Source organism: Panthera tigris, chromosome D4 (assembly GCF_018350195.1).
Source record: "Panthera tigris isolate Pti1 chromosome D4, P.tigris_Pti1_mat1.1, whole genome shotgun sequence".
In the NCBI taxonomy this organism is placed as follows: domain Eukaryota; kingdom Metazoa; phylum Chordata; class Mammalia; order Carnivora; family Felidae; genus Panthera; species Panthera tigris.
In genome coordinates, this window is record NC_056672.1 from 58988819 (window position 1) to 59012631 (window position 23813).

Sequence of the window (23813 nt, forward strand, 5' to 3'; positions counted from 1 at the left end):
GGGGGGGGGGGGCTAGTGAATGAATTAATTCATTCATATGTCAAGTAGAAAAGCCAACTGGAAAAACCTGTCCCTCAATAAGATATTAGCCAAAGGAAGTGAGTGATCCCAGTTCTCTTCGTAGTCATTTAAACCCCCTTTTCTCTGCAGACCTGCTGTTCATACGTGTTAAACATTAATTACAACTGTTACTCATTACATTGCAAAAAGCTCCCCATACAAACAAAATTGTTAATTTCCTTGCAGGCCCAAGGTATTCTGGGAGCTGTGCAAGGGACAGGAAGCATCACAAAAGCCCCTCTGGGGCCCATGGTGAGCAGGAGGTGGCATGTGTCTCGGTGCGCCAGGTGACAGTGGCAGGTCTAAGACTCCCGGAGGAACCTTCTCCAGGGGCTGAGCCTGTTTATTCTGAGTGCATGACGATGAGTCACGGGGCTTGGTGGGAGCAGCAAGCCCAGAGGAAGTGTCTGATGCACATATTATCAGAGTTACCAGACTCAGAGCACTTGCACTTGACAGTGACAAGTCACGAGGTCAGCATGGAGTGGGTACAACTGCTCCACAGCAACCAAAGGCACATCGCACCAGCACAAGGTAAAGGGAATGTTCAGACCTGCCTTCTCCACACTTGAGATGTCAATGCAGCAGTAGAAAGAGCAAAGGTTTTGCAGTCAGACTGACCTGGGTTTATTTGCTGTTCGACTGTGGGCAAGCTGCTCATCCTCTCTGAGCTTGAGCCCTGTCACCTGTGTGAGGGAAATGAAACCACACCCACCTTGCAGGGCTTCATAAGTGGTGTTCTCTAAATGTGAATTTCCTGTCCTTCCCACATTTGTCCCTTTACCTTAATAGGTTTATTTTAAATTGGTCAATTGAGCTGGTTCAGAGATGACTCAGAATTGTGGAGGAAATAGACATATCCAGGACTTTACTTGCCCTCTCTCTGCCCTTTCAGCCTTATTTGATGAGGTTGGGCAGGTGTCAAAACTCAACAGGGTGTCTCTTGAGTGTTGGGGTGGGGTGACCAACACATCATTAGCACTTCCCCTGCAAGTGTGTATCTGGCTCTACCAGAATAAACCAATGCACCCCGTACAGGCTGTGGTAGGAGCACAGAGGTCCCAGCCCAACCTGGGATGAGGGTGGGCAAGGGACTGGAGATATCCAGGAAGGGCTTCCTGGAGGAGGTGGCATTGCTACCACTGAGCTGAGCTGTGATATCCCCTTTCTAACTCCCCCTGATCCCGGTACCTAACATGTAACATATACAGGGTACACTGTAGGTTCTCAAAGTGAAGCCCTCAGGTCAGCGGCATCAGTAATACTTGGGATGCTATTAAAAATGTAAATTCTCATGCCTCGTCCCTGAAACCTATTGCATCAGGAGCTCTGAGGAGTGTGACCCAGCAATCTATTTAATGCTTCCTCTGGGTGAGTCCCCTGCTTGCTCTGGGGCAAGCCAACCAATTCACAAGTGTGTCATGGCTAGAATGGGGAGGGGGACAGAAGGGAGAAAGGCAATGGGGACCCTCTCACACCCAGGGACCAGTGGTGCAATCTTGGGAAGGACTGAAGAATAGAAAAACCGGGTGGCTCACCATTGGAACTACTATAGGAATAGATTACGGTTTCCAATAGAAGTACTGCTTTCCACACCATCCATGTTTCTCATTGCCAGGCGTAACGAGGAATGGACTTTGTAAGTGGGGCCTCTGAGCCTTCGAAGTACCTCCCCATGGGGTACTAGTTTAACATTAAATTGAATTTTATTTAGTACAGTAGGCCTTCCTTGAACACTGACAACCATGTTCTCAAGTGAGACCCTTTAGGGCTAACAAAGTCTTTTCATCCAGATCTTTGCCCTTAATCATTACAGGGATCCAGTGTGAAAAGGGTTGTGAGCATCCCCGTTTTGTAGATGGGAAAGCTAAGACTTGGAGACTGAACAGCCTGAGGTCCCACAGCTGGTGAGTGGTGGAGCTGGCATATGAACTTGGGATTGTCTGACTCCTTCAACTGCCCCACTGACTCCATGCAAAACACTGTCCTGAGCTTTTTTTTTTTTTTTAAATTTTTTTTTAACGTTTATTTATTTTTGAGACAGAGAGAGACAGAGCATGAACAGGGGAGGGGCAGAGAGAGAGGGAGACACAGAATCTGAAACAGGCTGCAGGCTCTGAGCAGTCAGCACAGAGCCCGACGCGGGGCTCGAACTCACGGGCCGTGAGATCATGACCTGAGCCGAAGTCGGACGCTTAACCGACCAAGCCACCCAGGCACCCCTGTCCTGAGCTTTTGAGGGCAGAGAAACTCGCTGAGAAGCTAGTGGCGAAGACAGATAAATACCCAAATAACTATGTTCAGCACTGATTCATTTGTCTGTCTTCTATCTTTGCTAGGAAGCAGACCTGTTGCCAGCTGAACCCAGGGCATCGCCCAAAAAGTAGCTTCAACAGAAACGAATCTTCAGACAGTGAGTCGAAAATGAAAAAAAGAAATGACTTTGTTCCTTTAAAAGATCTCAAGGGCACCCTTCACACACTCCCTGCCACCTGGCTCTTTGACCAAGCACTCTGATCATTTGCTTCTCAGAAGCAATTACAAACCATTAAGGATATAGCTGTTAACCGTACTCATTGGATTAAAAGGAAAATATTGATCTATCTGCTGTGTATGGCCTGACTGGCTCTGCTATGAAGTCTCTGGGGGTTCTCTTCTCCTCTCCAGGCCTCAGTTTCTCCAGCTGGACAAGAAGGAGTGGGATGTCATGGTGTGGGAGCTGAGTGGTGGCAGAGCATGACTAGCCCATGGGATGGCTCTGCTTAGCCACCCCCCCCCCCCCGCCACAGGCATGAACTTCCAGAACTTGGGCTCCTGCAGAATCCTCAGCTGGAACCACTCCAGGTAGCATTGCACACCCCAGTAGAGTATCCTCCCAGATGTAGACATAGGGAGGAATCTGTACAAGGGCAACAAAAGGCAGGTGACATTTCCCATGGGCTCCAACCATATCTTATGCAGAATCTTTGACGGCAGCAGGGAGCCCAGACAGCCGCTGGGTTAGGGCTTGGGCTCTGGAATTGGACTTCACATCCCAGCTCTGTGGCTGACTAGCTATGGGCCCCTTCTCTTTGGGCCTCAGTCTTTTTTCTCAGTAAAATGAGGAAACTAATCCCCCAGAGCGTGGCTGAGAGGATTAGAGGAGATAATGCAGGCAGAAAGTGCTTCAGTAGATGCCAGCACTTTCCTGATGCCGTGTCCTTTAAGCCTCACCAGGACCCTTTGCAGCAGACACATTTCCTGGGTGAGAAAATGGGAGGCTCCTAAGACAGGTTCAATCCTCATTCTCCCAGTGGCCACTCAGAGATGTGAAGACACCTAATCCGTGCCACCCTGAGCCCATGTCTGCTTCTCTAGGTTATCCTCTCAGCTCTTCTGCCCTTCCCTGTGTGGATACTTCCGGTGCAGGCTCCATTTGTCCATGTCACAATCCCTGCCACAAGGCCCAGGGCTGGTTAGACCCTCTGTACCAATCCACGCTGCCCCAAGACAGTGTGGAATCACCCTAGGCTGCTTTTCCTGCCCCACACTGGGCAGGGAGTGCCACAGGCCATTTCTAGACCCACCTGCTACCTTGCAATTTGTTGCTGTAAAGACTCCCAAGGGGTGAGTCAAAGCAGGCTGGGAACCGAACATAGCCAGCTCTAAGGGTAGGTGTCTCTGCCATGGGGAAGGGGGCTGACAGCTTGATGGAAGCCACACCACCTCTCTGTGCACAGTGGAGCTGCAGCCTGTCTGTTTCCTGCAGTTGGCGGTGCAAGAAACCTGACCAGGCATCTGTTCTGCGGGCTGGGATCAACAAAGGCCACGCGTGTGGGAAGGAACTCCAGTGCAGGGCAGGTGGAGGTTCTGGCTGAGGCCACAGTCAGCTTCCTGGAGGAAAAGCAGGCAGTGAAGGCCCAAGGTTTTTTGGAGAGCTTGTGGTATTTCTCACTCACCTGGCCAGAGAATTCTAGGAGGGAAGACTTTCATACCCAAGAAGCTAAGACCACTTCATACCCTGCAACAGCTGTCTTCACCACAACCGGGGAGTGGTAATTGAGCCTTCCAGAGGCAGCGGCCCCCAGATTGCCAGAGTGTGGCTGAGCTGGGAAGGGCCTGACTTCCATAAAGGCTGGTCTGGAGCTGCTGGCTGGGAAGGGTTACTTCTACGGAGAATGCCAAAGAACTCTTTTGAGAGTGCCTCTTTCCATGAATGCAGTATAGGACAGCACTTTGAAAGGCAGGAAGCACTTTTGCTTCATAGATTGAATCATGGAGATAATTCGGAGCTCTTCCCTTCTCCCTGTCTCTGATCAGCATGGTGGGGTGCTGAAGGATGGACACAACCCTCAAAGTGACAGACCAACCCCCCACTGCTGGGCAAAGTCTCTATCATCATTCCTGCCTCAAATGAGCTGCTGGTTGCAAATTCCCAGTGAGGGGAAGCTCATTATACTTCCAGGTGTAAATGAGATTCTCACCACTCACTTGGACCCTAAATGCTGGTGACTCCTTCTTGGTGGGTCCAGCTCTGCCCTTTGGGGCTCCCTCACAATCCATACCCTTTGGAAATTTGAAAACACTGCCCAGATTCCCTCAGGCTAAACATGCAGAACCAGAGAACACAAACGGAGGAAAGAGATGGTAACGATTTTGCCCAGCCAACTTTATCCCATACACAGACACTTCCCAGCTCCTGTACTCCATTGTCTCAGTGAGCATCAGAGAGCTTCCTGAGAGTCTAGAGAAACCATTTCAAACGGGTGTTGTAAGGAGGACAGGGCCTGGCCAAGCACTGCCTTGCTCCCCAGTGACACCAATGACTTGCTAAAGTGTGTGCGTCCGGACATACCCATGTACGTGCGTTACTGACTCACACAGGACACTGTCCTTCAATCCTGGGCAGCCACACTTCTGGGTTTACAAATGGGACCATGGCAGCACTTGAGTTATCCACTCAAGCCACTTCAACTCATCCTCATTACCTGGAAAGTGGCCCATCCACCTCTCACTCCACCTTCACTCTGGGCTAGGATACCAGGTGCTTCTTACCTACGAACACTGCACCGACGGGCTATTCAGACATGGGGAGGCATCCGGTCACGACTAATGACGGGTGCTCACAGCATCCCTTCAGCCCGAGTGAAACGGCTTCCTTCTAGGCCCCAGAAATCAGAATGAAGCCAAAAGCTTCTTGGAAAGAGAACAGCTGGTTTATACTCTGGAGCAGGCCATGCACAGATAAGTGACTTGATGAGACACAGACAGGGACCTGATTCTGAGTCTGTCTTCTCTCAGCAGCCTAAGAAGTAGACCTATAATGACACTTGTGATAGCAACTCAGTGACATAAAGCCACGTCCAGAATGGACACCTGCGGCCCAGAAACTTAGAAGGAGACCGTTCTAGCTGAGACCTTGTGATCCTTTGTATAGAATGTACAGGAGTTCTAAAACCACCTTTGAGCAGAAGTGGGCAAGTTCTGATCTGAGAGCCTTTAGAACATTTGAGGTCCTATAGGTTAAGTGCTTTTATACTTTAATATGCATGCAAATCACCCGGGGGTCTTGTTAAAACAGATTCTGACTCCGTAGGTCTGGGGTAGGGCCCAAGACCCTGTATTTCTCACCAGCTCCTAGGGGATGCAATGCTGCTGGTCCAGGGACCATGCTGTGAGGAGCACGGTGCCAGACCAGACTAGAGCATCAAAGGTAACCCTACCCTTGAGGGACCCACAGGTGGTCAGTCTAGGAGAGTGTGAGACCCTCCACCTGTCTCAGTGCTATCTCATGCCACAGGACCTGGGTGTCTGGGAGAGCTGCCACACGAGCCCTTTGATCAAACCGGTGTTTGCAGAAAGTAAGCTCTTGGGTAGCAATGGCCCCATTCCAGCTCCCCTCACGGCCAGGAGAAGAGCACAGCCCCTTATTGGCGATGCCAGGGGACAGAGACAGTCCTTGGATTCCCTTGTGCCAAAGGAAGACAGGAGGCTGTGAAATGCATGGGAGCGACCTGACCTTCAACCTCACGACTACTCCTATGTCTGGCTCTCGGCCAGGTGCTCAAAGTCTGACAGGTGGAGACTGGTACTGACAGGGCTAACCGTACAATGAGAGAAACGTCATGCCAGGGTTGAGTGCAAGAAGCTCAACAGGCCCAGAGACACAGTAAGAAAGCCCTTGGGATGCACAGCTGTGTACCAGGAAGGGCTCACAGAGATGGCAACGTGTGAGCTGGGCCTGGAAGGAGGCACAGGATTTTTTCCATGGCAGTGAAGGGCACTTAGGCAGAAGGAATGGAATTTGCACGACGCACACTACGTCCAGGGAACTGTGAGTAGTATGTGCTTGAGCAGCTAGAACATCAATTGTTGTTCAGGGTGGGGGTAGGGCCGAGGCCTCGCTGCTGGGGACTAGAAAGGAAGTGTCCAGCTGGGTATGAAAAAGAGACATTTCAGGCAAAAATGAATCTTAAATTAAAAATTAAAACCACCCCCCCCCCTTTTGACCTTCAGTGTGGCAAGAATTAAATGAGTCATTCAATGTCCCTTTTTTCACATGCCTAAACTCTTAGATGCATAAGAAATTTTTTGCATCTGGCTTTCCACCTCTTAACATTAAACATAAGCATTTTTCCTGTGTTGTTATAAACTCTTTGTCAATATCACTTGTTAGTGGCTGTACAGTATTCCACTGAATCAATCCCTGTTTGCTAGACATTCAGGTTGTTTCCCACCTTTCATGATCATAAACAATGCCTTTTCTGAATTTTAGATCATAACCTTGGCATGGATCCAATAGGCTGGGATTAGAATCAGAGGGTGAGCACATAAACTTAAGACCTGTGACACATGTAGCAGGCAGCTTTCCAAAAGGCTGTGGGAGAGGAGTTTTAGTGCTGTGACAGATACCCAGATTCTAGAGAACCAGTCTCAGAGTGAGGCAGATGGGGGGCACCTGACATTCTCGGCCAGGGCGAGAGCCAGCTTGAGGTCAGGATGTGCCCATGCCTATGCTCTATGAATGGCTTCATGCCAAAGCTGGAACAGGAAACGTGGTGGCCCTAGGTATACCAGGCCTATCACATCCATACAAATAGACAGAAGCACTGGCTCCCTCAGGCTCAGTGGGAACCGCTTTGCAGTTGGTTTTTTTTTAGTTTATAAGAAAATTCCTTCTGAAATCTTGGCTTCAGTGAACTACCAACACAGTCAATGAAATCATCGGAGCCATCTGTGAAGACTAGGAAAGACCGGAACGGAGGGCCTGGAGGCCAGACTTAGGATTTCCCTTTGGCCTGACCTGGCCTCCCTTCTCTCTAGGACCCTCATCATCTTTGAGGGGCCCAGCCGGACCATCAAATGAAGCCCTGTGGGTTTACCTGAGCAAAAGGGACCAGTGCATGTACCCTCTTTACCAAAGGCGACTACTGAGCATGGGTCAGCAGCGCCCTCTGAGCGGGGCCACCGGCTCCTTACCTGCCAGAGCTGGGATGGTGACCCGGTTCCACTCCCATGGCTGGTCGTACTCGTCGGCGGGCCTGTCGTCGTCCTGGGGCAGCTTGCTCTCCCGTAGTCGGGGGCTGACCGTGCTCTCTGAGTCCGAGTCAACACTTTGGCCCTCAGGTTCATAAGGGGTGTCATATAACTGGATGCCTTTGTGCTGGGACCGGACACTTTCTTGCCTCTGAAATTCTGCAAGCAACAAGAAAGGAGGCAGGGATGTAATGGATGTGCGGAACTTACTTCCTCATCTGGGATCTGTCAGGTGACACCCACGGGAATTCAGTCCCAGCCAAGGAGGTGAGGACTGCACAGCAACAGGCCCGTTACTGCGCTTACCTGTTCCTCCCCACCCCTTGAACGCAGTGTCTCTGCTCTGACAGGGCAAAGTTTCCTTACAAAGATCTCAGGCTCTTGGACCTAATGACAGAACCAGAAAGCTCACTGCGGCCATCTGGTTGTGCACTGTAGTCTGTGAGGACAGGCCCAGATGTGCACATGATGTTCCAGGTGTGTTCTGATATCACAAAGAGCCCTCACCCCCTCACTTTACAGATGAGTAGAAGGCCTCCCCACTAGGACTAGTCTAACACACTAGCACATCCGAGGGACTTGAGAGCAGACATCTAGCTTCACTCCTTTATTTTTGAGAGAGAGAGAGAGAGAGAGAGAGAGAGCAGGCGAGTGTGTGCGAGTGGAGCAAAGGCAGAGAGAGAGGGAGAGGGAGAGAGAGAATCACAAGCTCTGACGTGGGGTTCGAACTCAGGGACCACAAGATCATGATCCGAGCTGAAATCAAGAGCTGGACGCTTAACTGACTGAGCCACCCAGGCGCCCCCAGCTTCACTTCTGAATAAGTGTGTGTGTGTGTGGGGGGGGGGGGGGGGGGGAGGGGCGGCTCCAAATCTTCTGGAAGGGAGGCCAAGGCCTGGCCCTCTGTGGGCTGAGGGGTGACTGCCTGTTTAGATCAGGCCCCAGACAGGGGCATCCATGTCAGCTGCTCATTTCTGAGAGGCCGGTGGTGGCTCGAAGATGGATGCTAGGATGTCAGAATCAGGTGCTTCTGAGCCAAACAGTGACACTTCACCTGCTTTGATCCTAGACCCCCCTGTGTGAAGGGCCTGCATGGGACACAGGGAAGGGAGGGTTTGCTCGAGAGGCTGTTCTCAGGAAGCCCATTGCTTCCAGAAGAGGTAGACATACGCATCTAAATCACCATAATTCTCTGTAGCAAAGGGCTCAGTGCAGGGCCTGTGAGGGGCAAGGCAGGGGGGGGAGAATGACAAGGGAAGTGAAAACAGGAGGGTCAGAGTTCCCTGCGGTCGGACCATGTTGAGGCAAGGCAGTGTGGCTGGAGAAGACCGTTCACTGCCTTTCTGTTTCATGTGGTAAAAGACACACATAACATAACTTTGCCATTTTAACCATTTTTATGGTACAGTTCAGTGGCATTAAGTACATCCACACCATTGTGCGACCATCACCGCCATCCATCTCCAGAACTTTTTCATCTTCCCAAACTGAAACTCTGTCCCAGTTAAACACGAACTCCCCACTTCCCCTTCCCTGTCCCCTGGGAGACACCACTCTCCTACCCTACATACTTCACTACAAGAGGAATCATATGGTACTTGTCCCCATCTGTGATGGGCTTATTTCAATTAGCATAATGTTTATAAGGTTCTTCCACATGGTAGTGTGTGTGTTAGAATTTCCTTTCCATTTAAGGCTGAATTGGTCTATTCACTGTCCACTTTTGCTGGAGCACTGGGTCCAAGGAGATGAGAGGGGAGAGGTAAGGCTTGATATAAAAGGGGTGAGGATCGTTGAGAGTGAGCTGTTGAAAAGGACTCTGGAGGCATTCTCCAAATTGGAGTTCCGATGGCATAAAGACACAGTAGAAACCCACGGGACTTATGTGCCTTGAAGAGCAGTGGACAAAACGCATGGTGATGTCAGCCTTTCTAAGCAAAAGCTTGTTTTTAGGCTGGGCTTCATGGTCCAGGGCCAGCTCGTGGGGATGGCAAAACTCCGTGTGCACATGCCCTGATACCACAGAAGCCAGCTGATGCCGCGCCAGTGCCGTTAGCGTTGATGTTAAATAACATTACGGTAGTATTTCCCAGACTTCATTAAGTCACACACACACCAACTGCTGTTGATTCTGTTGTTTGCGGGTACCGCCTGGGTTCTTACTTTCCGTTTTTATTTATGCTGCCTCACTTTTTAGAGTTAGTAAATTCATTACAAAAATTTTACATCACTATCCTTAAGTCATTATCCTTTACTAGAACAGTTGATACACATAAAAAGAATGAATGAGAACAAAACCAAGTAGGTAGGTACTGGCCCAAGGCTTGCTTTCTCTCTGCTGGAAAGGGACCTGAGCTGGAGAGCCGGTGGGGGTGTAGGCAGTGCGCAGAGATACTTTCTTTGGAAAACACTTTCTCTTTTTACAAGGAGAGAGGAAGAAAATGGAAAAACCTTCTTACCTTCTCAGGGCCCTGAAAATCCTGTCCTCTCTGAAAAGATGTCCTGTACTTTGGCAAAATATGGCTTTACTGGGTTCCATGAGTAAACTGGGATCGTTTATTAGTTTTAGGGATGATGTTTTTCTTTTTATGGGGGAGGAAGAGGAAAAGAGAAGAGCTATAAAAGGTAGGACTCAGGGGCACCTGGGCGGCTTAGCTGGTTAAGCATCCAACTCTTTATTTCAGCTCAGGTCATGATCTCACAGTTCATGAGCTTGAGCCCTGGGTTGGGCTCTGTGCTGACAGCATGGAGCCTGCTTGGGATTCTCTCTCTCCCATTCTCTCTGCCCCTCCCTTGCTCATGTTCTCTCTCAAAATAAATAAACTTTAAAAAAAAAAAAAAAAGAAAGAAAGGTAGGACTTGGTCACTTTAAAGTGAACATCAACTGTAAGGCACTATAGACAACTCTGAAACTCACTGAACCTACCAAACTATCTAATCTGTTCTGTGGGGTCATCATCATCACTCTCGCTGGTTCTGAGAAGTGCAGTCTAGCCTCCTGTCCTTGGAAATTTCCGAGGTCTGAGGACACTGGGGATACAGCTGATGGACACTGACCCAGGAAAACCACCTTCCTCTTCACCCTACTTTATCAGCAAGACCAGCAACCATTTAATGCACTGTACGGTTTACAAAGCACTTCGCATGAGAATCACCATTTACTCTTGGGCACCACAAAGCAATTCACAGAGGCACATTTGTGGGCTTCCAATAATCGGAAGTGCCTTTGCTCTCTCCCTGACAGAGCCTGGCTGCAAACAGATCTTCAAAGAGTGTGGGTGGGATAAATGAACGACAATCGACAGCCAGAAACCACTCCTTACCCCCAAATTCTTGTTAATTTATGGAAGTTCCTGACAGCAGTGATAAAGTATCGGGAGCAATATGCCAAATGCATGTAGTTTAGTATTACACAATATGCAGAAGAGGTAGATATTCTACATAAACACCAGCATAAAAGGAAAACATGTGCAGTGAACAGATTAGCTATTAAATCAGAGGGACTTGTGCATACACCTCTCCTACAGAATTTATTGTTCCAAAAGCATCTGCGCCTTCCTAAAGCTGGGTTACTAATGGCATGCAGTTAGGGCAGGGGATGTTATAATGGTAATCATTAAAACCAGCTTCCCCCTGTAGTACATGGTGAATTCAAATTTTCATTAAGGCTGCAACAATTGGGAACAGTTAAGTAAATTATGGCACGCTAACTGGATGGAATATTAAGCAGCCATTAAAATGATAAATCTGAAGATTATGTAGCTACATGGAAAAGCATGCATGAAATTATGCTAAGTTAAAAAGTAAAATACAAGATTGTTTATGTGTTGAGCAAACCGTATAATGTGGGCTTTCTAAACAAGTCCTGGCCACTGTGAACGATGCACCAAAGGGAATTCTAGCCCTTGCTTAGGAACTGCTGAATACTGTCATCACACACTTTGCCCACAATATCTAGACTCTGATGACAGCAATGTTGTCACTACAGATACAAATGAATAAAGGGCCGAAAACCTGATACAGGAAAGTAAAGAGCTATGGTGCATGGAGGAAGGAATTATTGCATAATTATTTTTGAAAGTTGTTTTAAATAATGAATAAGGATGCCAGTAAAGAAAAAAGGTAATTAAGACAGGAGGACATGAAAGTAAATACAGTTTTAAGCAAGATGGGCTTACAGGAGCTATGTGCATTTCGGAAGCAGCCGCCTTTTTCTGAGAAGATGCTCATTTAGAGAGCATCTTCTCTCCCAGGAAAGGCTTGCCAGGGGCTCCAGAAGTCAAGGGCCACTGCATCAGGTTAGCTCACCAGACGTCACTGTCTCCCGCCTAATGACCAGGCCCATCCTCCTTATTACCCAGACCGACCTCTGATGGTCCAGAGACTGATCTAATAGGGGACCATATGTTTTAAGTCACAAGTTATCTGGACCTCACCATCTATAGGTTCATGGAAAATGACCTTTAATATTGGTGGCAGGCTGTGATTTCATGCCTCTTAGGCAGGGAGCAGAAACATTAAATTGACAGGTGGGGATTTCTGTTAATCTCTGGAATAGAAAGGTTTTCAAGTGGAACTACATAAAGAGAAAGAGAACAAGAACAAACAAACAAATAAAACAGTACTTTCTCTGGAATTAAGAGACTTAAGACCTGGAAGGGACCCTGGGAACACTCACCAAAGGCACAGAGCCAGGAGAGGGAGGCGGGCGTGCTGCACAAGGATTGTGGCTATGGAGAAGCAAGGGTGAGGGGATTATCTTGAGTAAGGGGCCCAGGACAGAGCTTGGTGCAAACCAAGAATCTCCTGAGTGGGTCTGATGAGGGTTTAGAGTTCCCCAAGTCCATGAGCAACAAGCTACACTTTGCTCCAGGGTTCACCAGTTCTGTGCTGCTTCCCTCTCACCACCCACCCCCTCCCAGCCCCCCATCCCCACTTTTCTTTGTTTTGGCTGCCAGGAAGCTCAGGGTTAATTCTGATGCTTGACTTCAATAAGTACATTATCTTAGATATTGTATCCATTCATTTGCCCTTCCTTCAATGTGGATTTTGATTTCCATTATAATGGCCTCATTATATACATTTAAGAAAGTTATGGACAACTTCAAATATGTATTTTCAAGTTTATTTATTTATTTTGAGAGAGACTGAGGGAGCACAAACAGGGGAGCAGCAGAGAGAGAGGGAGAGACTCTCAAGCAGTCTCCATGCTGTCAGCACAGAGCCCAATGCAGGGCTCAAGCTCATGAAACTGTGAGATCATGACCTGAGCTGAAATCAAGAGTTGGACGCTCAACCAACTGAGCCACCTAGGCGTCCCCAAATCTATATTTTGAAAGCAGGTGGATACACATATAAATAAAAACACATATAAATACACATATAAATGAAAAACAAATGTGCAACATACTTTACGGTCAATATCTTTTACCAGCCAAAAGACTAGAAGAAAAGAAACCTATACTATACCTCTTTACCTTCCCTTTGGGAACAGGAAAAGGAGGTCTCTGGGAGATGGAAGGGGAGGAAATCCGTGTGCATCCCTGGAGCACCCAGCCTCCTCTGGCAGCACTGGCATCCACCACTCTGTGCACCCAGCCAGGCATCTACTGAATGCCTGGCACAAGAGCCAGATGGAGACATGATCCTGGTCTTCAAGACGCCCTGGGTGAGGGAGGGCCAGAGCCTCCAGCACAGAGATGGTTCAGGATCCTCACCAGGGAGCAGACATAATACTACAGTGCAGTTGGGGGAAACGTGGGAAAGCTTAAGGAATTTAGACATGAGGTCATTGCACAATGGTGTGGCGAGGAAAATGGACATTTGATGGAGGAAGGAGTGAAGCAAAGGCACAGGGGCTGGACGCACATAATACATGGGGAAGGTGGGCTGTCCAGAGGGCCTGGTGGGAGAGGAAGCTGGAGGCAGGCGAAAGTGGGCTCTGGATGATCTTGAATGCCACAGGATGGCACCCCCAAGAGTGTCTAAGGAGAGGTGTCTTAGAACCTCCGGGCAGGGTGGAGCTGGGCAGAGAAAGGCTGGCAAAGACGTGCAGAAGCCTAGCTGGAAATGATAGACGCTGGCCTGCAGGCCCCTCACCTCTAATTTTCCCAGCTGGGCTTGTCTGGGAATCCACACCAGATGCCAAATCACAGGGTGGCAGAGCTCAGTAGGGATGTGGCCCACAGAAGCCTCCATTCCCAGGCCAAGAAACCTCTACTCAGCCAGTGTGGACGTGCCTGGCTGTGCTGCCAGACCTCTCTCACATGGGTCAGAGGTCACCAGGACCGATGCCTGAGATGCCAGGGATGGGGGTAGACTAGACTTGGAAGCTTAGGGCTGCCTTACGAGATTGATGCACCTTCCACTGACTGGGGCTGCCCTGCACCATCCACCTGGAGGGAGGAAAAGCCGTGGGTCCAGGTGAGTGACAGGTTCAGCAGCACAGTGTGGTGGCTGCAAACACGGATTCCGCCAGACTGCTTGGGCCCAAGGCCTGGCTCCAGCGGAGGAAAAGGGCAAGTTGCCACTGTTTCTAAATCTCTGGATGGGGGATCAACAGTACATACCTTGGAAGGACGTTTAGGAGAGTTAAATGAATTCATATACCTTCCATGTTTAGAACAGTGCCAGATGCACAGAAAGTACTCTGTGGATGTTGTTGTTGTTTTGGTTGCCACTGCTGGGCTTCCTGGGAACCCCATCCTAAGACCCCCTCCTGCCCTGAGATGACCCTTCATCTCCCAGAGCCACAGAAGGTCTGCTCACGGAAATCTGACGGGCCAACTCTGCATTCGCGATGGAGGGTTTCAACACCAACCTCTAAACCTACTTTCATTTCTGGATCCCAAACTTCCAATTCTCGCTGCTGCTTTGGCAGTCTCATGCCTCCATGTGGGAGCCCTGCTCTGGATCAACTCCTGTGTGCAACGTGAAGGTCTCAGCGATCAGCAGGCTAGTCACTACATTTTACAGATCCGGGAAACTGAGAGCTGGGGATGGGGAGAAAGTAGCAGGGATGAGGCTGGAGGTCCTCTCACTCCTGGGCCGGGACTCCTCCTCCTGCCTTTCCCTGATGCTTCCTGACATCTCTTTTATCAGACTGTCTAGTTCTTAATCTTCTGGAGGCTGGGGCATCTATTTCAGTCAGGTCTGAGGTGTTAAAATCACACCCAGCACCACAGAGTGAGGAACTGCACAGGAGTGGCGGGTGGCTGTTCCTAATTAGGCATGCAGCTGAAAATCAGCCAACTTCCAGGGCACCACATCAAAGGAAAGACAGGGGACATTCATCCCCATCTGAACTGTTAAAACATTTGCTGGAAAAAGGCCCGACTCCTGACTGAGGTGCTTCAACGGACATCTGAATTCAGGTATCCCTTAGAGGTCGAGGCAGAGGCCAAGGCCGCAGGGGTCTTCTTGGGTGGACGGTGCAGGCCAGCAAGGGCGGGGCAGGGAGGTTCGGAGATAAAGCCTGGAGATAAACCCAATGCAACACAAGCATGAGGCCCCACCTCCTCCTCCTCTATCTAGTCTGGTTTCCGGAGCTGTCTAGAAGCCAGGAGACTGACTAATTGGAGTTCTCTTACCATCTTTTCCAGGCGTGCACAGAAACACCCAAGAAGCGGGTGGTGAGCTCTGCGGAAGCAGGGGGTGTGGAACAAGAACAATGGTCACGTTGGAGGGAGCAGAGAGGGCCTGTCACTGCCCGGCAGAACCTGTACCACTTGCTCTTTTGTGCTCAGCCCAAGGGCGAGGGAAAGGCCCACATCTGAGTCAGGGAGCCCAGTGTGCTCTCCCTTCCCTCCGTCATCTGCGGTGATGGGGTCTTCCCTTGAGCCCCCCTGTTCTGTGGCACCAGAGGGGAGACGAGAACGCACACCCGATGACACCAATTATGCTCTCCTCAGGATTTAAAAAGCCATGTGGGTCTCTTCACAGAGCTTTTAGGCCCTCTCTGCAATTACGGCCGAGTCCGTCAGCCCTGCCTGTCACTCTGCACTCTTCCAGGGACTGCTCTGGTGTGCTGAGGACTCTGAGAGGCTGCAGGCCAGAGTTCTGTCGCCATCCCCTGTGGAGACTCACTGAGGGGAACTTGCTGCTCCAGGATCTTGGCTGCCCTTGGACTCAGTGCAGTGCATAAACAAGTCTCCATTTAGAGCAGCAACTTTCTCAAGAGACAGCTTTCTGATTCCATGTCAACTGCAAGACCCCAATTCACAGGCAATCAAGGAGCCTGCCTGCTTTTCTTTCTCAAGCATCCACCGAGTCCTTACTGTGTGCTAAGGTGGGCCCCAGGCCAAACGCTGAGCACTCACATGGTGTTAGACAACGCTCCCACCCCCAAGAGACCTCATGGTTTAGCAGGAGAATCGGGATGCCAACATCCATAAGCACTGAGTTAATAACAGCTGCAAGTTAGTGGGCACCTGCCTATGCCAGGCACTGACCTGGGTATTGGCTGTATATCATTCCTCATCCCCATGGCACATACAGGCAAGTGCTACTGTATTTTATGGTGCAGCAACTGAGGCTCAGACAGATTCAGAGGCCTAACTGGGACTAACCCAGTTCTGACTGACCCCGAGTACCCTAAACTGGTACACACAGTGGCAGCTCAGTGGAGGCAGAAAGCAAATGCTGTCCCAGGGATTTCGAAAAACTTTGGGGAGGTGGCACTTCACAGAATCTCAAGTCTTAGTGCAAGGAGGCCCCTCCAGGGTGAGGGACCTGTCTTGTGTCACACACAGTGAATGGAGGGCCCTCGGTAGAATACGCTCAAGGAAAGGACAGACAGGTAAAGATGAGGGACACCAGGAGAAGGGCAACCCAGACAAGTCAAGCAGCAGCAAAGTCATGGACAGAGGAAAGCCTGAGGGGTTCTGAGGTAAAACCAAATACCGTGAGCCGCCTTGGGCTCGGTGCTCATGAAGAAGAGGGGACACGGAGTAGCTGGATAAGGAGACTGGAGCTGGCCCTGAAGGTTGGGAGGAGGGGTGCAGACTTGAAAGGGGAGGAAACTGGGAAAAGTGGATCAGGAGATCTGATCAGGTTTATGCTTTCACCCAAAATGCCTTTTTCAGAAGCTGACAGGAACCACCAGGGTGTGGCAATCAGCTGCTGATGATCTGAGGGTCTGACCCTCCAAACAATTAGGGCTTCACCCTTTCAAGAAGTGGACAGAAGGTGCCCAATGTTCCAGAAAGACAGACACACTCCAGCAAGCAACCCAAACGTGAGTGTTTCCATCAGGATAAGGGGCAGGGTAGCACCAGCATCCTCAAGTCAATCCTGAGAGGGGCAGGCATCCCCTGACCCCTGTGCTGCAGGGAACACCTGAAGCCTTAGCAAATAGAGGCAGATGCAAGTCCTATCTTGTGTCCTCCCTCCCAGCACTGATGGACTGTACAAAGGGCCAGTTGCCCCCCTGGTGCAATCTTCCGGTCTGCTGGGCACGGTGTGGTCCCGGCTTCCACAGAGGCCTCCGGCCACACACTAATGTGATAAAGCCACAGGGGACAGACTTTCATGACAGACCAGTCATGGTTATAGCCCTCACTGAGCAGCATCACCGGCCCATTCTCACGGAACCTCACAGAGCAAGCCTTGGAAGGGTCATGACCAAACCCAAGCCCCCTCCTCACCTGACTGATAAAAAAATCTGCAGGTCAGACAAACTGAATGGTTCAGCCATAGTCGCAAAGGCTCCACTCTTAATAATGCACTCTAAGAATGGTTGAGTGATGGGTGCACGCTGTGTGCGGGGGCTACGCTAAGTGCTCTGCATCTGGCTCCCCACTTAATTCCCACAACAGCTCTACTAGGGGTTGCTGATGGCATCACCACCTTAAATGCACTCACACAGCAAGCCAGTGATGGAGGCAGCCTGGCTCCAAAGCCCATGTTCTTAACCGTGCAGATGTCTACACTGCTTTTCCAACCCAGGTCAGTGCTCCCTGTACCACAATTGCATGAATGAGTTCAGGTCAGCAAAGGAAGCAAGGAGCAGAAGAGCAGAGTCCTGGCTCCACTGTGTCAAGTGATGCCAGTGGGTCACTGCCTCCTGGTTGCCGGTTTGCTCATTAGGAAGGGTGGCTCAGGTTATCTCAGGGTTTATCTGACTAGGACCACACATAGGTCCCCAAAGTAATCATTGTGGTCAGGCATTTTGGGAAGAAAGCATAGGGGGAGGTGTCATGAGGAAGAGAAATGCCCATTAAAGAGTTGTTCCAGTGCATTCTAATCTTTAGTGGGTTGATCAACACATGCTGCTGGTTCCGGTCTGGCTGGCCCCAAACAAGGGATTACAAACTGGCATCAGGTACAGGGTGCCAGCCTCCCAGGGCAGAGCCAGGGACTTCTTCCAGGCACCACTCTTCCCTCCAGCTCTACCTGATAGCACCCTTGCCCCATGCCAGGTTTGCAGCTAAATTGGGCAAATCTCACCCAGACCCATCTGGTGGTGATGGCAGCCCTGAAGCCAATTGTGGGGTCACTGCCTCATGCTGAGGGGTGTTGCTGGCATTGTGCCTTGTGCCTAGTGCAGCTGCTTGGCCGGAAGCAACTTGCTGAGATCTGGCAAGCTCTCTGCCCCGGCCCTCCTCAATCTGGAACTGCTTCAAAAGGGACTAATCCCCCTGGGGACTTGTACACAACCAAAGCCGCCTGGATGGTGATGATGAGGCGGCCGGCCTGGGACCAGCCTGGCCCTCCGCTCACCAGCTGTGTGACCCTGGCTGGCTGCCTGATCCATGGGAGCTAAGATTCCTCCAGGTAAGGCAGGAGGGGGTGAAGCAGAGGCTTTGGATGACTTTTTGGCTCCACAGTCTCTCAATCTGCTTCTATAAGAGTGGATGTTCACACATGCGTCCTGTTCCAGTGCTGTGGCTTCTGCATGTGAAGGAGAAGGGGACATATACAAGAGCACCCATCCTACCGGTGTGTGGGGTCCCTGACTTGGCATCCTAACTAACTTCCAACAAATTCCTCAACAATTCAACTACAATATACAATGAGAACCCTGGACCACAAGACTGGGAGTTTTGGCAGGTGTCCCTACCTGATTCAGGAGTGACCATCTGCCAAGGACCAACCCAAACTTAATACAAAGACCAACAACAGCAAGACTCCCTCCTTCCATACAGTACTTTCTGGTCATCAGAGCCCTCTGTGTTATCTGATTCTTATAATCATTGGACTGCAGACAGATCCTATAGGTGGAGCCAGCATGTAACAGGGCCCCCGTGTAACAGAGCAAATGGTAAACCCAGAATGGAAAGGTTTTTGCCAAAGTCAGAGTGAGAAATCGGCACAATTCCCACCTGACTGGTTTTTCCAACTTTACTGTCACATCTTGTATTTCTTGGCGTCACAGCACAAAAACCCAATGAAGTTGTTTTTGTTTAATTTGAAGGAAGAGTGGGGAAGGGGAAGATGTGTGGGTGGTGCTATGCACAAGAATTAGGAACCTGAAAACTGCCACTGTTCAGAATTACCTTCAAGCAGCAATTTCCCATCAGCAGCTATTACAGATAACGCCATCCGTACAACCATCTCAAGAAGTATTTGGAAAGAAACATCTGGACAATGGATGTTTTTGTGCTGGGAAACACAAGAACGGCCGCTCCTCAGGACCCTAAAAAGGTGTCCTAGAGAGACTCCATACCATGTGAAAGGTGTCATCAACGTCTAGAACACAAAAGCAAAGGCACCTCGAGATTCTCGGTGGAGACAGCCACCTCACCACTGCTGCCTCTTCCACCTGGCTCCCTCCAAGGTACGCAGGCCTGAACTGCTCCCCCAGAGCCCCAAGTCCCAGGTTTCTGTTCAGTTTGGGACACTGTGTACTGAACCCTGCCAGTGAGTGCCAGTGCATGCCAGTGGTGGTGCAACAGCTAAAGCATGAAGCCAACACCCTCACTAGAACTTCCCTTCAAGAAGCCGGGAAGGTGTCCTGACATCTCTTACCACCCCCTGCTGCCCGCCTCTTCAATGTTCGCTGTCAGCCCAGGGACCTGGGCCTCTCTACCATGCCTCTAGCCATTTGCATGCTCAGCTCCCAGGCTCGCTGCTGCTGCTGCTGCTGCTGCTGCTGCTGCTTCTTCTTCTTCTTCTTCTTCTTCTTCTTCTTCTTCTTCTTCTTCTTCTTCTTCTTTTTAATGTTTATTAATTTATTTTTGAGAGAGAGCACAAGTGGGGGGGTGGGGGGAGGAGGCAGAGAAAGGGGGAGACATAGAATCCGAAGCAGGCTCCAGGTTCTGAGCTGAGAGCAGCAAGACTCATGTGGGGCTTGAACTCACAAATTTTAAGATCATGACCTGAGCTGAAGTCGGATGCTCAACTGACTGAGCCACCCAGCTGCCCCATCACCACAGCTTCTGAGGGCCAAGTTCAACTCCAATCCATCCAGACATATCCCCTGCAATTCCTAGCACAGAACCTGGCTCTGCAGATGCTCTGTAAATACTGGTCGAAGGAACAGAAACAAAGAGCCTTTTGTGAATGCAGAAATTAGCACAGAAAAAAATATTTAAAAAAATATTTGTCTACCCGAGGAAGGGAACATTATTCACAGACTGGTGGAAGGAGCAGAACTGGAAATGGCCCTGGAATGGAGATACAATTGGTGGACCTAACAAATATTAAATATTACGGCTTCAAGTTCCACTTCTGGATATCGATCCTACAGAAATGCCCAGACCCTCGTGCAAAGAAGTATATGCACAAGGATGGTTGCTTCCGAATGTAAGAAAGAAAAACTGAAAACAAGTTACAAGTCTACAAATAGGGGAAATGATGAATACTGTGTGCCAGAGTCACAGTATAGAAGCATTCAAAAGAACGGACAACCTTGGACAAGGTCTGTGATGCAGGAGGATGTTTAGTAGGAGAGTGTTTATGTAGAAAACATGCTTGTAATATGTGGAGATGTGTAGTTCTGTAAAGCAAATGGGCAAAGGCCAAATGACTACACAACAAATTATTAACAATCCTTATCTCTGGAGAGAGATTTCACCTTTCACTTCCTCTAAGCTGCTGCATGTTGAATCTTCTTGCACAGAGCATGTATTTTTTTAATGTAATAAAACATTTTAAATTTAAAATTTTTTAAAGATTGGGGGTGCCAGGGTGGCTCAGTTGGTTGAGAGTCCAACTTTGGCTCAGGTCATGGTTTCATAGTGTGTGAGTTCAAGCCCCCCATTGGGCTTGCTGCTGTCTGCACAGAGCCCACTTAGGATCCTCTGTCCCCCTTTCTCTTTCTGCACCTCCCCTACCTGCATGTGTGCTCTCTCTCCCTCTCTTACAAAAATGAACATTAAAAAAAATAGAAAAAAACTTCAAAAAGAAGTTTCAGGGCGCCTGGGTGGCTTAGTCGATTAAGCGTCCGTCCAACTTCAGCTCAGGTCATGATCTTACAGTCCGTGAGTTCAAGCCCCACATCAGGCTCTGTGCTGACAGCTCAGAGCCTGAAGTCTGCTTAGGATTCTGTGTCTCCCTCTCTCTCTGCCCCTCCCCTGTTCGCACTCTGTGTCTCCCTCTTTCAAAAATGAGTAAATGTTTAAAAAAAAAATTTAAAAAGTTTCATGTGCAGATGTGGCACATGAAACCGTTCTCACTATTATTGTTGTCATTATTATTGGTGGTGGTGGTGATGGCACTTATTATTATTATTATTATTATTATTATTATCATCATTACTGGTGGTGGTGACTGCACTTGTTGAGGGTCTGCTTTGCACCAGGCACTGTGCCAGGAATTTTAGAACCCTGAACAGATGAGGAAACGGAGGCTGCGTCAGGATGGGGAGGGAACTAAGGCTGCTTGGGGAGCTGGGATTTGCCACACCTGCTTTCAACTGCTTTCATCAGAGCCAATGCGCTCTGTACTTATCATTCACTCACTCCCTGCTGCTTTCGGGAGGCACCAGCCGTGGAACTCCCTCATCCTTTACTTAACATTCCGGTGGAACAGGCTTTAGATCGACAGCTTCTGCTTTTGTGGCTGTTTCTAAACAATTTCCATTTCATGTCATGTTTACACACTTGAAGTTTAGGAAATAGAGTTCAGAAGAAATTCTGTCTTGATTTTTAGCTCTAAGATGTGCATGTTAATTATAATGTGACCCCCAAACACGGCCCTGGTCATCCAGGGAGTCACTCGAGTTTTAAAGACATGTGAAAGATCTGCAGTTACAGTCTGGGCACCACAAATGATGAAAGCTTTCCCAAGACACACAGCTGCGGGGGTGAGTCTGATCACTTTTGGGGGTCCATGATTTCACCACAAAGTGTCCCCACTCTCCCAGGAGCTTGAGATCTGTTCTTCTAAGTCACAAGTCAAGCTAATTCCCATCAACCAATGTTGATCAGCAAGCTGTGAACCAAAATCAACCTAAGATGGGCAATAAGCAAACAGGTGGCCCTTTGGAGAGGAGGTGTGCTCAGGGATGAGTGGGGTTTACACCTTGATGCCCAGTTATAGAAGTGGGTGCCTCCTGAAAGGTGTTTCCTTGCCGAGGGGGATCAGAGGGATTACAAGCAGTACAAAAGTTCTTATCCACAGGATTCTAGGTTCCAACATAAGAAATGTACTTTGGGAAATGGACTGAGAGCCCAGACTCTGGAAATCCCTGCGGCGAGAGGGAATGAGGAAGGAGGACCATATATGGCAACTAGTTTAACTAGTTTGTTCTTTTACTCAGTCACCCTAGTGAGCACTTGTGCCGCTGGTTGATGGGAACATGTTGATCAATCAAACCTGGTCCCTTCCCTAAAGGAGGAGCTCACAGCCTAAAACATAATCTTTTCTAGGGCTATTTACTTAAGTGTGTCATCTGCTCAAGTACTGCTAGCCTAAGAGGCTCACATTTTAGTGGTGAGGCAATAGGGAGCCATCAAAGGCTTCTGAGGACGCCAACTGGTGTTCAGGGGCCCCCCGGTCCTTAGCTTGTGCCTGAGGCTGGGCTGGTCTGGTCAGGTCCCCTGGGACCTGTTTCCTCAAGTTTTAAACTAGATTTTCACTGCTGCTTTGCCACTGCACATGGGGCAGTGTAAATGAAATAAACACAGGCAATGCGCTGTAACAACCATGAGTTGTTGCTCCATGTGGAGCACCAGAGTCCATGGGAGTATGTGCATTTATATACGTACACACATACACAGTTATATGCTCATGTGTTAGGCACTCTAGTAGCCCAATGCCTGAGCCCCTCAGACCCCTGGTCTGTCGGTTTTTCTGTGGAGGTGGGTTGGAGGTGGGTGGGGTGCATGGGTTGGAAGCATTTTTTCCTCAGGTGTGTACTTGTGCAGGGAGTCAGGAGCACCCAGGGTGAGTGACAGGTGAAGAAGCTTTCATAAAGTGACAAGCAGCAGCCCAGGTTACAAGCAGCTACTCAGGGCTTGCAGAAGACTCTCCCTCTTGCTTGTGCCTAGGACAAGATGAGGCTGAGCACCTGCCATTTGTATCCAGTTCTGTGACACAGTGAACAAGAACTGGGGGAAGGTGGGGTGGGAAAGGGAACATATTTGAGTGTGGATTAAACTGGAAGAGAAAGGAAATCACAGGAAGAAAAACGAAGCTAAAAATAAGGCAGTTCCAAATTATTGCTAGACAGAAAATATCACCCCAGCTAGGCGGGAAAACAAAGTGGGATGGAACAGAAAATATCAAGTTCCCATCTAAAAATAACCGTGAGTCCTAGTGTGGACTCACCATTGAGAAATACGGAATTTTTGATGGGAGGCTGAGATTACTGTCTCACTTATTAGGGGGAGTTGCTGCAGCGTGGAATGTAGGGTTCTCTTCCAGCTGTGGAGCTGGCGATACAGAACTGGATGAACCCCAGGAACATTCCTACCTGCCGGCTCAAAGACCTATGGGAAACTCAGCACCCAAGGGCTTGTCTGAAGCTGAGACCCAGGTTGCTGGGGGGGGTGGGTCAAAGGGCGGAACTCAGGTTGGGGGTCAGGAGCCCGGCTTGAGCTTGCTGCTAGCAGACCCCGAGCAGGCCTCTCCTTGCTGCTTCCTCATCTGCAAAGTGGCTCCAGGTTAGGTGGCCAACTGATCTTAGCTGTTCATTTATTTACTGAATCCCTTTTTTCATTTATTTCTTCATATAAAATGTATTTACATTCTATACTTCTATGTGGTTGTCATAACCCAGTAGCACCGGAGGGGAAAAAAGGTGTCTACAGGATCAGATGACTATTTTTTTTTTTTTTAAACAGGAAAGTTAGGAA

The 23813-nt window shown here is 49.3% G+C and overlaps 1 protein-coding gene across 2 annotated transcripts in view; it reads right to left on the reverse strand.

Annotated features, from left to right (window-relative positions):
• SHB (SH2 domain containing adaptor protein B) overlaps window positions 1-23813 on the reverse strand; it is a 135968-nt gene that overhangs the window by 40463 nt on the left and 71692 nt on the right. For both annotated transcript variants that reach the window (XM_007089333.2, XM_042963968.1), the window contains exon 3: window positions 7519-7734. In XM_007089333.2, coding sequence (XP_007089395.2) covers window positions 7519-7734 — 216 coding nt within the window. The remainder of the gene's footprint in view (window positions 1-7518; window positions 7735-23813) is intronic.